The 14,344-nt window shown below is 37.3% G+C and overlaps 1 protein-coding gene across 1 annotated transcript in view; it reads left to right on the top strand.

Annotated features, from left to right (window-relative positions):
- Positions 1-14,344, top strand: part of cfap57 (cilia and flagella associated protein 57) — a 46,304-nt gene that overhangs the window by 11,998 nt on the left and 19,962 nt on the right. Inside the window, exons 5-13 of the mRNA XM_033028862.1 lie at positions 1,245-1,397; positions 1,671-1,810; positions 2,612-2,777; positions 4,690-4,803; positions 6,162-6,374; positions 8,082-8,255; positions 9,847-10,008; positions 12,206-12,361; positions 13,681-13,774. Coding sequence (XP_032884753.1) covers positions 1,245-1,397; positions 1,671-1,810; positions 2,612-2,777; positions 4,690-4,803; positions 6,162-6,374; positions 8,082-8,255; positions 9,847-10,008; positions 12,206-12,361; positions 13,681-13,774 — 1,372 coding nt within the window. The remainder of the gene's footprint in view (positions 1-1,244; positions 1,398-1,670; positions 1,811-2,611; positions 2,778-4,689; positions 4,804-6,161; positions 6,375-8,081; positions 8,256-9,846; positions 10,009-12,205; positions 12,362-13,680; positions 13,775-14,344) is intronic.

The raw sequence follows: 14,344 nt of genomic DNA, 5'->3' as shown, positions 1-14,344 counted from the left end.
CACATGCCTTTCGGCCCACCGAGTCTTTACCAACCATCGATCACCAGTTCACACCAGTTCTATGTTATCCCTGTTTCGCATCCATTCAGTACAGTCTAGAGGAAATTTACAGAGGCCAATTAATCTACAAACCTCACATCTTTCGGTTGTTTGTCATATCTTGTATTTCATATGACAACCAGATTTTGACCTATTTTGGTGGAATGTCTTTGTACGACCACTCATAATCACTGCAACCTCACCCACCTGGTCCACATTTACCCAGACTTACGCACATTTACCCAGTACTGCACACTTGTCTGTCAGTTTGAACAAACCTTGAGAAGCCCAACAGCGTATAGGCAGAGCAGCCTGCTTTATAGGCCTCATGCACAACCATTCCCAAACTCAACTACCCTATTGCACAGTATTAGCCATTTGTATCATCTATAGGATGCACTGCAGAAACTCACCAAGACTCCTTACACAGCATCTTCCAAACCCGCTACTCCTACCAGCGAGAAGGACAAGGGAAGCAAAAGCCTGAACAACACCACCACTTGGAAGTTGCCCTTCAAGCCACACACCATCATGTTTTAGGAATATATCGACATTCCTTCAATGTCACTGGATCGAACTCCTGGAACACACTCACTAACGTCATTGTGGATATATCAACACCTCAAAGAATACAGTGGTTCAAGAAAGCAGTTCACCACCAACTTTTCATGGGGAATTAGGGATGAGCATTTAAAAGCCGGGTCAACTCGCAAAGCCCACATCCCTTAAATGAATTAAAAAATAATCTCAGTTCTAATGATTCGATCATGCAGGGAACTATTGGTGAAGTTTGACCAGCTAAATGCAGAATGCTTTTAACTTTCTGACCAGTTGTTCAGTTAAAACCAGGCTTTTGAATATGGCTTTAGGGTACAAAGTTTATTTGCAGTTAAATGTGAAAACTCTAACCCACCAGATGGGGTCTACCATTCCAAATGCAATATGAGAATGGTTAAATAGACAATCCTCAATTTTGCCATGGATTAGATTGGCAAGGGTGTGACAGAACACTTGTCCCATCCCATTAGCCCAATTCAGTCTTGCATCGGCCCTAGAAGATTATTTTTGTTGCATCTCTACTCATTACCCTCAGGAGAAACTTAGATGGATGTTTTCCTTTGCTTTTTATCAACATCCTATTATATATTTTTAATTAATATTTAATTATGTGAAATTACTGTTGCCCCCCCATCACTTTTTTTCAGATTCCACAAGATCTGTCCAGTACAGATCCAACCCAAGCAGAACAACAGGAAATCTTAACTCTATGTCTTAGCCCCTCAGAAGAGATTCTAATTGCCAGCACCAACAAAAATCAACTGTATAGCATCACATTATCTTCTGCAGAAACAAGCAAGGTAAGCTACACTGGAATAACAAGGTTAGTTTCAAAATGAGCGTTCAACAATCAGAAATGCACAAATTTAAGTCTAAATATAACATAAACAAGATGTCAATGTTTTTTAATTAGTTCAGAATTGAAATCTAGTGATTTAATGGTTATAAACACTTGCCCAACTATTGTATTTTGCTGCATTATTCACACCCTGTCCATTTAGAAGCTGCAGTGATGTATTTGTATTCTATTTAACAGCATATTTTAAAGTTATATTTTGTGACATTTTTAACAGGGAGAAATGGCAAAGTTTGAAATTCTAGCCCAATCCTTTCATTCCAACATAATCACGGGTCTGGATGTCTGCATTCGAAAACCGTTGTTTGTCACCAGTTCTGTAGATCGATCAATACGTTTGTGGAACTATGAGACGAAGTACGGAATTTAGTTTTAAATATGATTATTTAGGGAATAATGCTTCATAACGTTAACTGTCCTTTATTAAATAGCATGGTTATGGGTTATTTACAGTTATATGTAAATGTACAGTTATATGTAGTTATTATAGTTATATGTACCGAGATACAGTAAAACATTTTGCTTGCATGCTACCCATTCAAATCGTATTATACATGAGAAAAATAAAGTCATACAGAAATAAGAAAGGTGGTGCAAAGGGAAAAATACCAGAGTGCAGAATATAGTGTTCCACCATTTCAACATTACAGCTACCGAGAAAGTGCAGATAAAAAACATGGAAGGGCTGCAATGAGGTGGGTTGGGAGATCGGGATCATGGCTATCATCTCTGAAATGCCTGCTCAGTGGTCTGATAACAGTGAGGAAGAAGCTAAGTGGCACGGTGGCACAGTGCCTTACAGCGCTTACAGCGCCAGAGACCCGGGTTCGAATTTGATACAGGTGCTTGTCTGGAAGGAGTTTGTACATTCCCTTCGTGACCTGCGTGGGTTTTCTCCTAGAACTTCAGTTTCCCCCACATTCCAAAGAAGTACATGTTTGTAGGTTAATTGGCTTGGTATAAATGTAAAAATTGCTCCTGGTGTAGGAAAGTGTTGATATGCGGGGATTGCTGGTCGGTACCTGAGTTTAAATAAGTCAATGAATCTGTTTAACATACTGTTAAATTGAATAATATCATTTCTTGTTTAGGTCTCAGTGAACTCCTCACTGTTTTTTTTTAACAATTACTGTTGCTGTTGGTTCTTCTTTCTTCTAGTGTTTTGGAGCTTTATAAGGAGTTCCAGGAAGAGGCGTATAGTGTTTCTTTGCACCCATCTGGCCTATATATTCTTGTTGGATTCTCTGACAAACTACGGCTTATGAACCTTCTAATTGATGATGTACGATCTTTCAGAGAATTCACTATTCGGAGTTGTCGAGAGGTCTGTATCTTATTGATGATGTTGTTCGAATAAAATATATCAAATGTGAGTTCTATCAGGCAATCAGTTACCAGGTTGCCTTAAAGGATCTATTCAGTACAACCATTGGATTGGCTGAAAGGTACCAATACAAAAACATCCTTATGGTTTTATTGTAGGATCATTTTTGTGTGATTTGATGAACATACTGAAGTCAAAAAGGTAACAGATGATGCTTAAATCTGCAACCATTGTAATAAGTACATAAGTGATAGGAGTAGAATTAGGCCAATCGGCCCATCAAGTCTACTCCCCCATTCAATCATGGCTGATCTATCTCTTGCTCCTAATTCCATTCTCCTGCCTTATCCCCATAACCTCTGACACATGTACTAATCAAAAATCTATCTCTGCCTTAAAAATATCCATTGACAGTTTCCACAGCTTTCTGTGGCAATGAATTCCACAGATTCACTGCCCTCTGACTAAAGAAATTCTTCCTCATCACTGTCCTAAAGGAACGTCCTTTAATTCTGAGGCTACGACCTCTAGTCCTAGACTCGCCCACTAGTGGAAACATCCTCTTCACATCCGCTCTATCCAAGCCTTTCACTATTCTGTATGTTTTAATGAGGTCCCCCCTCATTCTTATAAACTCCAGCGAGTACAGGCCCAGTGCCGACAAATGCTCATCATAGGTTAACCCACTCATTCCTGGGATCATTTTTGCAAACCTCCACTGGACCATCTCCAGAGCCAGCACATCCTCAGATATGGTGCCCAAAATTGCTCACAATATCCCAACTGCAGCCTTACCAGCGCCTTATAGAGCCTCAGCATTACATCCCTGTTTTTGTATACAAGCCCTCATGAAATAAATGCTAGCATTGAGTTTGCTTTCTTTACTACCGATTCGACTTGCAGATTAACTTTTTGGGAATCCTGCACCAGCGCTCCCAAGTCCCTTTGCACCTCTGATTTCTGAATTCTCTCCCCATTTAGAAAATAGTCTACACGTTTATTCCTGTTACCAAATTGCATGACTCCACACTTTGCTGCACTATGTTCCATCTGCCACTTCTCTGCCCACTCTCCCATCCGCAAACTTGGCCACAAAGTCTTCAATACATTCGTTCAAATCATTATATACATATCAGAGTTTTTGAAAAATGATTGATACTATAATTTTATATCTCCCTCAAAAAACAACAATGCTAAGAACATTTCCCCTAATATCTAGAATCACAATACTCAACAACATACTGTTAGCTAATTAACAAGAAAGGTTTTAAATAGGTTCATGTATTTTTATTGACATTTTATTAAATTAAACCCCTTTATGGTGAGAACAGAAAGCATGGAGGATTTTGCTTTTGAAGCACCTTGAGTTTTCTGAATTTGTAAACAGATCTTTAATCTCGTAGTCATAGTATCAAAGAAAATACTGCACAAAATCAGGCCCTTACTGAAAACCTTGTCCATATTGATTGTGATGCCTATCTCTGCCAATCGCATTTGCCACATTAGGCCCACATGCCTCTACTCCTTTCCTATCCAAGTACATGTCCAAAAATGATTTAAATGTTGTAATAATATGTCTCCATTTCCTCCTCTGGCAGCTCATTCCAGTCCCATCTTATAACTACAACTATCCGTTCCAGGCAAAATCCTGGTGATTCTCTTTTGCATTCTCTCTGTTGCTACCAGATCCTTCAACAATAATGTCTCCACAAAACAAATTCTTGGGGACTTTTAAGGATGAGCAATAAACGCTAGCATTTCTTGGAATGACCAGCGCCTAACAAATAAATACAATTGATAACTGGAACCATTTTGTAATTTATAATCTACTGTATTCATATTGTCATATTTACAAATACAGTGTCCCTCTACAGCTATGATAATGCATTTAACTTTATTACTTTTATTTCAGTGTTCCTTCAGCCATGGTGGACACCTTTTTGCAGTCGTGAATGGAAATGTCATCCACATTTATACCACAACCACGTTTGAAAATCAGGTTAATCTTAAAGGCCACAATGGGAAGGTGAGAATCAGGTCAATTATAAAATCAAGTGGTTTTGTTTATTTATGATTTTCTTGCATCTTATGATTTGGATCCTGCCATGGTGTCCTGTGATTTATGGACATTTTAAATCAAAAGTGGTACCACTCGAAAGAGGGAGCACATTACGCCAATTTTGGCCTCCCTTCACTGACTCCCAGTGCACTTTCGAGTTCATTTTAAAATTATTTTATTTGTTTTCAAATCGTTGAATGGGCTCGCCCCGCCTTACCTCTCTGAGCTGCTCCACCTATATGCTCCTGCCTGGTGCCTCAGGTCAGCTGATCAGCTGCTCCTTGAGGTACCACGGTCTAAGCGGAAGCTCAGAGGGGATAGAGCCTTTTCTGTTGCTGCTCCGGCACTTTGGAACACCTTGTCGTTGCACATCAGACAGGCCCCCTCACTGTCCATCTTCAAATCCTCCCTAAAAACTCATTTTTATTCTCTGGCTTTCGACACTGGCTGAGACATTGCTCCTGTTCTTAGTGCTTTTAATGTCTTTTAATTTTTACTGTTTTTAGTCCTTCGTTTTACGGTTTTTAATGGTTTGTAATAACTTTTTGTCCATGAGTTCTCATGTACAGCACTTTGTGGCAATTGCGGTTGTTTAAAGCGCTTTATAAATAAAGTTTATTATTATTATTATAAAGTTTATTATTATGTCTGTTAAATTTGACATTGGTAAATTAAATCCAGTATTAGTAGGTAGGGTTGAGTCCAAACGGAATTACTATTTTTTGTTGTTGTAAAAGAATACGGGTAACGGTAGATTAGTGAATAAACTACTGTGATTAAGTCCATATGATAAAAAACATTTTCTTCAGACCCTTCTTGCGCCATTCTGAAGAAGGGTTCCGACCCGAAACGTCACCTGTCTACGTTCTCCAGAGATGCTGCCTGACCTGCTGAGTTATTCTAGCACCTTGTGGCCTTGTTTGTAAACCAGCATCTGCATTTTCCTGTTTCCACATGTTCAGTTTCTGTTTATTACACTCGTATAAAGTACATTGAATTATTCTATTACAGTAATAGTGCTGTCTACAGACACATTGTTGTTGTATCAATAGTACTGTGGGGGCTTGAATCCAGAGGCAAGACTTTGTTTGATAGCCATACTAATTAATTTAGGTTCACCACAGGAGGGAATTAGAGAATGCTATTCCTGTTCCTTCACATCTGGCAAACTGTGCCTCTGATGTTAATTTTAAGTCTGTACATGTTGACTGTAACAGTAGAGCCTAATTTCTAGTAAAATGCAGTGGAACATTGCATTGTGAAATAAATGATTCTGGGAGCAGTTGAGAGATTACACACTGATGCTTTTCAATTTCATCCTATAGATCCGTGCTATTGCCTGGAATATGGATGATAGTAAATTGGTTTCCTGCGGTATGGATGGTGCAGTGTATGAATGGAACACGCTGACTGGAAAGCGCGAATCTGAGTGTGTATTGAAGACTTGCAGTTACACTGGCATTTGTATCTCGCCAGATGGGAAATCCATATTTGCAGTGGGATCTGATCGAACCTTGAAAGAAATTACTGACTCCCAGGTATGTGGAATGAAGTGAAAGGGAATTGCTGTCACATCCTGTGGTAAATTGGCATTGAGAGGTTGCTCATCAATAAGGAAAATACAGACAATTAGGACTTGTTTTGAGGCCCAACTTCTCAGGATCATTATACATAATATTTCTGAGATTAACTGAAAAAAAATCTTATTCTGGATAGTTTGATTGTTTAACCAGGAGTCAAAGCGAGTCAAGCAGAGAGATAGTGGGTGAACAGAACTCGATGCAGGGCTAGACAAAGAAATCTTAATCAAAGAGGAAAGCAGGAGTTGGACAGGGTTACTGTACTGAAAGACCAGCATTTCCCTTACACTTGAGCAGCGCAGATTTACAAGAGGCCAAGGGATTACTTAATCATGTAAAGTTTTTGGGCTGTGCATAACATCTTGCATCTGTTTTATCCCTCATACTGGCAACCACCTCAGACTGAACCAGGCAGTTTGAAATCTGAGTATCATATCTGACACCAATATTAGCTTTAGGCCACATTTCTACACAATCACTCAACCTGCCTCTTTCTCCTTTGGTAACATTATCCCATTATGCCATCACATCCATTGTTGCTGAGATATTCAATTATACCTTCTGATCCTTTGATTTGACTATCCCAAAGCATTCATGGTTTGCCTTCTTTGTCCAGCCCCGCATCGAGTTCTGTTCACCCACTATCTCTGCTTGACTCGCTTTGACTCCCGGTTAAACAATCAAACTATCCAGTTTCCAAATCTCTGCATCACTTTGGGCCTCTCTATGTTTGTAATTTCCTTTGGATTATCTGTTCTCCTCTGATTCTGGCTCTTAATTATTGACAGCTATGCCTTCTTCTTTATGTGCCCTGAGTTATAGAAATCCCTTCTAATAACTCTGTTCTGCTCCTTAAATCCTACCTTTTTGGTAATAACGCTTGTAATTAAAAATATAAATACACATAACATATTCTCGCTAAAAATTGAAGGTGATTCTACACTCTAAATAATCTCTTCTTCTGCAGCTAGAACTTTTTGAAACTTGCTACAAAATCAAGATGTGATACATAAAATGATCCAAACCAACGCATCAATTACTTGGATAATAACATCTGTGATTTGATGAGTGAATGTTATTTTCTGCTCTGTTATTCATGCATCTACAATGTGTTTGAGAACCTCAGATGCAACAAAGAATATTTAAAATTTGATTCTGAGAGAAAAAAATCTATTAGGCTCAGGGAAAAAATATTAAGAATATTAAAAGCTGTATATTAGCATGTCAGCAAAGTCAATATATTTTACTCTTCGATGTGAAGTATTGGTGAATTTAATGCCGTTTCATTTATGTATTGCTCAATAAATGGTATAGTTCCACAGCAACACAGCGTGTCAGGCAGCATCTCTGGAGAATTTGGATATGTGACGTTTCAGGTCGGGACTGGCACAGGGTCTGAAGAAGAGTCCTGACCAGAAACGTCACCAATCCGTGTTCTCAAGAGATGCTGTCTGAATCGGTGAGTTACTCCAGCACTTTGGGTCCAAGACTGAAACAGGGTCACTTAACACAAATTGCCAAAAAGATGGTCATGGAGTAGATTTTGGGGAGCAAAGGAGTTCAGATATTCAAAAGTGGAAGTTGAAGTCTGCATTTAACAGATTAACATTGTTCCATTTCTGGAACTCCCTTGATCATTCTTTTTTTTTGCTCCTACCTACCCAGATAATTCGTGAAATTCCATCAAATGATGTTGCATACACCGCCATTGTTTTATCACGTTCTGGGCGAATGTTGTTTCTCGGCACTGCCCATGGAACAGTACGAAGTATGAAAGTCCCTCTGCCTATAAAGCAGGAATGGAATGAATATCAGGCACACAATGGACCAATCACTAAGGTATAATAGATATCATTACAAAGGATTTTAAGATAGAGAGAATGTGTAAGTGGAATTGAAGACAAAGTTAGCTCAGTGCACTAGTTTTATTGTCATAACTATATTTCCTACCTGAAAGAAACTACTTTAATTAATAGGCCTTTAAAATAGCTAACAACATTCCATTATTTTCACCTAAAAATAAATCTATTTTGGTACATCTTGTAGTTTATCTGAAGAACTAGATGATCATTCCTTACTTATAATTAGATAATATTAATAGTTGAAAACTCAACTGAACAATGTAACCAAAATCAGACTCTGAATAATTCAATCTCAGATATGCTCCTTTTTCCTATGATATTTGATATTCACTAAAGTTTGAAGGGAAAAGTATGTTTTCAAATATAAATTTTGAGTTAAATGTTGAGCAGGATGTTGGGTGGGATGTTGGGTGACTGGTTCTCATTTGAAGTTTGGACAACCAGCGGTGCAAAATTATATGAATTGGAAAACTCATTTGCCTACTATTTTTTCAAGGAAATTGTCAATATGAATCAATTCCTAATATGAATAAAGGACACACCTTTTAACTACTCATCCCTAATTGATACCAAGTTGTGAGTTTTTTTAAAGGCGCATGTGGGGGTTATATTGGAGAAGATAATGTTGTAGAACATGATTTTGTATTGAAGTTATGGTAAAAGCATATTGTTATGAGAAAAGGAATTTTATTCCAATGTTATCCAATACCAGAAGTCTATCTAGAGATTGAAATATTCTCCAATATCTGTCCTCTATAATTCCATAGCTTTGTGACTATGTAGAATAAACCAATTATAACTGAGTCCCATGAATGTTAAACTTCTTATTAAGTCCTGAATAATTCTTCATGAAACAAATGCTTAATAAGAAGAGTAATTGCAAAATTAGACAATAATGTAAATGTAAGTATGACATTAAAAATGAGTTGCAGGGCATTAAAATGACGAGGTGCCATTGGCATTTGGTGAAACTTTCAGCCGAGTTTTAGAAAAAAATGTAATTCACATTCCTCAAAATCTTTTTCTTTTATACATTTGTTGTAGGGTATCCATTTGATATATGAAGCATTTCCTTATTTTACAGCCCGTTACCTTTTCGCATGTTGGATCTAAATCCATCCATAAAGTTTTTTTTAAGTTTAAATTTTTTTTTTAATTAGAAGCAATGTACAGTCGTATAAACCATGGCATATAACATAATACATTTTGTGTACAACTTCTTGTTTTAAATTTAACAATAGAAAAGTAACAGAAGCGAGAAAAGAAAAGATTAAGGAAAGGATCATCCATCAAGTTTTACGTGTCTGTTCATTTTTTTCTTCTTCCATTCAGTAGTATTAATTGCTTTGTCATCGACAAGGAACATCATTTCAAAGCATCCACCTCCACATGATATCAGGTTGTTGAGCACATATTGGCTGAAATATAGAAAAACCAATGACTTCTCGATGTTTTAAATATTAACATATTTTTCCTCAGTAAAGTGTGAAAAAAAATAGTATATGCTTTTCAAAGACATCGGAAAACAGTTTCTACCTAGTTATGGTAATTTTTTCGTCTCTCTACAGATGGCCATTACCTATGATGACCTGTACTTGCTGACCATTTCAGAGGATTCATGTCTTATGATCTGGAAAATTATTGATAAAGAGGGAAGGGTAGTGAAACGAGACAAAGAACTTGGCCATTCAGAAGAAATCCTGATAACAAAATCGGATTTGCAAGAAAAGGTGATATATTGACTATAAATGGTGATGAACACTCTGAATGCAAAATAATGAAGAATTTTACAAGATATTTCCACAGTATTAAAGGACTTGAAACCGGAAAAAAATAGTAACATAGTTCAATTGGAAAGACATGTATAGCAACCTGATCATGACCCCAGCTCCTTCCCACCATGGGCAAGCCAATCCTCAAGATTTCCATCATATTCTGACTGATCTGCTTCTGACTACCAGCTCCTTAGCCCCATGGTTTTCTCAATGAAATGTCCATGTGACCTGAATGCAAAACATACCTGTTTTTCCTTCTAGGTTTTAAGCAGATGATCATATTTCAGGAAAACAATTGAGCACATTGATTATGCAGAGTCTGCTCCGTGCTCTCATAGCTTCATGTTCTTCATAATTTTGCTGGTACAGCTGCACAATACAATCATTTGTGCGTCCTCTGGGCACAGCCAACGTAATGTGTTTCTCGGCATTGCATTATGTTTAGAAGTATATTTTTAAAATGTTGACATGTTTACATCTTGCAATTCTAAGTTCATTATCCTGAGGATTGTTAAATATATCTTTTGGTTCAAATTTTGCAACTGGATTCCAGAGGCAAATGCATTATTTTAGATTTTTCATTGAAATTATTAATTAGATTGTATAATTTGGAAGACATTCAGCAGAGTGTTTTGGCCACTTCATAATATTTTCTGTTGGGTTAACCTCTATAATATAATAATAAATATACTTTCCCTCAAATTTTAATTTTTCCCAAATCACACTTTAAAAACATTCTCGATGGCTCGTCACATATAGCGCACATATAGCGCTAGATGTGGCCCTTGTGGCTAAGGGGATCAGAGGGTATGGAGAGAAGGCAGGTACGGGATACTGAGTTGGATGATCAGCCATGATCATATTGAATGGCGGTGCAGGCTCGAAGGGCCGAATGGCCTACTCCTGCACCTAATTTCTATGTTTCTATGTTTCATGAGATTTTTAACCCTAAGTGTACTGCCTGCACTATTAGGAGGCGTCCAATTCATTCATATTCTTGTACTCATTGCCCCTGCAATCTGAATTCAACACAAAAAGTGTTGATAAAACATTCATGCTCCAAAATATGGCTTTTGAGAGTATGGCACCTTTGTCTCATAGACAGTGAGGGCAACAACATAAATATTGCTCTTCAGCTAAAAGTGACTAATGTGCTCTCTGGGATAATAAAATAAATTGAATTAAGCAAATAAATAGTACAATCAACATAAGGGAGAGGCACTGTGGATAAAGTTAAAATTAAATAAATGATAAAGAATAAAAATTGAAGGGAAAAGGACAGATATCTGGAACAAATACTGTAGTAACAATATGATTGTCAATGAGTGGGGAAAATAGTCAACATTTTAGAATAAATGCTTCTTATCTAGCAGGAAATAAGTATCCACATTTAATTTAACATTCCTTGTGTGCTGGCTATCGTATTTTATTTATTATGCTGATCTTTACATATTAAGTGAGTTAACTCAAATTAATTTCATTCTCATTCAGATTTCATATGCAGTGGGATTATCAATATTGTCATGAAGAAATCCACAACACTTTTGGCTCGCCTCCATTCCACCAGCATTAATTAATATAAATTCATCCAAAACTTTGCTACCTATATCTAATCCCACATTCACTCCTATTCATGCAGTGTAGACTGAACTACAATGACTCCAGCACTTAAGGGTTAAAATTCTTCTCCTCAAGTTTAAATTCCTTTTTGGCCCTCACGCCACTTCTTTAATCTCACGCTCCCTGATATGCTTTGAGATTACCTTTCAACAGTTTATAGTTGTATCTTACTAGCCAAAGATTCACCAGGTTCTTGTTCAATGGAGGTTTGGTGCAGGAAGAGAAAATGTTGGGGAAAGTTTGTATTTCTAAATGGGGTTGGTGTCACTGTTAGAATTCATAATACGATTAAATTGCCATAGATGATTTTGGAGGGCATGTTTTGGGGTATTTTTAATGCAGAGATTGACAGTTCCTTAATTAGTAAGAGTGTCAAATATTACAGGAGAAAGCAGGAGAATGGGGTTGAGAGGGAAAGATAGATCACAATGATTTAATGGCAGAGTAGACTTGATGGGCCAATTGGTCTAATCCTGCTCCTATGACATCAACATAAATTGACAGCAGAAAATGATTTAATGTGTTATAACAGAATCAGTTGGCAGTGGAGTTAAAAACTCGCGTTGAGGAACTGAAGATGGAAAATGAATACCAACTTAGACTGAAGGATATGAATTACAATGATAAAATAAAAGAATTAACGGAGAAATTTATTCAGGAAATGGAAGCTCTGAAAACGAAAAACCAGGTAAGTAACAAAAGCAGGCACTAATAATGTTGCTGGATTTCCTCAGCAGGTCAGAGAATCTTTGTAACATCAACTCTTTTTTCTTCACAGAACATTTCCAGAGATGTATATGTTAATTTTTTTTAATTTTAGTATCCACAAATGTTTTGCTTTTGTATACATAATGTCCTGATGATGTCTCTGTAGGCTGATTCGCACTTGCCAGAAAACACTTGATCTTGCCAAACAGTGTTAAGCATGGTTTGCATTAAAATGGAAGATTGTCTGGGAACAGTAGGCTTTTCCTGGAGAGAAAATGTGTACTGAAATGTGTCTCAGCCAAAAAAATCATCTATAATTAAAAACATACAGTAATACCCAAGGAACCGAAGCGATTTCACAGGTTTCAGGATTAACTATGACTCCATAATTCTATTACTCTATGACTAACATTATGAGTACAAGTTGTTTTGCTATAACACATGTTTTTGCAATGCAAATTGGATCTAACATGACCAATGAATTAGAGATCACTGTTTGCATTGTGTGGACCGAATTATTTATAATGCAATTCTTGATCAGGAATTAGAGAACCACTTAAAAGTTGCTTTGGAAATTGACAACCAGAAAAGAAAAGCAGTCATGGATTTAAACGGTATAGGATGGGAAAAAACGTTTCTCCATAAGACACCATTGTCTCCTACAATCACAGCTTCTACTTTGAGCACTGGTTGTCACCGTAATTGAGAAGCATTTGCTTCTTTTGAAACATGTGGAACGAAACTCTATGAAATAATATAATACACAGTAATAATACAATACACAAACTTTTAAGCTTGCAGTAATAAAAATAAACTTATAGCAATGAAAAAATATTTAATTTAGAAAATCATGCAGGAAAAAATAACTGTTATTGTGGGTCAGAAATGTTCTTGCCTCAAACCCCCTTTGCACTGATACAATTTTCTTTATAATGCGAGGTTTCTTAGGAATGCAACCTTTGTGTTATAGTATAACTGTCCATACAATAATTTCAACACAAATTATGTTAGCTTTGACAGAGAACACCTGTTTGGATAAATATTATGTATGAATATGCAGAGATTGATGTAGAAATTGCACCTTGATTGATTAAGCACAATATTGGAAGCAGAGCAGGATACACAACAACATCTCCTATGCATATTTGGTGGAAGTGACCAAGGAGGCATTTCTACCCACTGATTCTTCAACAAAGTTCATCAGGGAAGTTATATACTGCAAGGAGATCTGAGACATATCAACTGGTACCTAATGAATTCAAACTTCAAAATAATGAACTATTTTGATTTTTTTTGTAGGTATTGAAGACTGACAAAGATAAGGTTGAGATAAAACACAAAGAGGATACATTAATGATCTTGGATAAACATACCAGAGAAATTGAGGAATTAGGTAAATTGCCTGGTGCTTTTCTTTTGCATGTTGTCTTTAAAGCCAAACAGACAGCTAGTTAAAAAAATAGTAAACAAATACTGTAGAATGTAATAAAACATTGACTTCTCAAGTCAACTAAATTAATTGAAGGTAGGCAAAAATGCTGGAGAAACTCTGCGGGTGAGGCAGCATCTATAGAGCGAAGTAAATAGGCAACGTTTCGGGTCGAGACCCTTCTTCAGACTGGTGTGAGGGCGGGGGCAGGAAGAAGAAAGGAAGAGGCGGAGACAGTGGGCTGAGGAAAAGCTGAGAAGGGAAGGAGAAAGCAGGGACTACCTGAAATTAGAGAAGTCAATGTTCATACCGCTGGGGTGTAAACTGTTCAAGCGAAATATGAGGTGCTGCTCCTCCAATTTGCGGTGGTCCTCACTCTGGAGAAGGCCCAGGACAGAAAGGTCGGATTCGGAATGGGAGGGGGAGTTGAAGTGCTGAGCCACCGGAAGATCAGGTAGGTTAAGGCGAACCGAGCGGAGGTGTTGGGCGAAGCGATCGCCAAACCTATGCTTGGTCTCACCGATGTAGAGCAGC

Source organism: Amblyraja radiata, chromosome 10, assembly GCF_010909765.2.
Source record: "Amblyraja radiata isolate CabotCenter1 chromosome 10, sAmbRad1.1.pri, whole genome shotgun sequence".
Taxonomy (NCBI): Eukaryota; Metazoa; Chordata; class Chondrichthyes; order Rajiformes; family Rajidae; genus Amblyraja; species Amblyraja radiata.
This window is presented reverse-complemented; position numbering and strand designations above follow the sequence as displayed.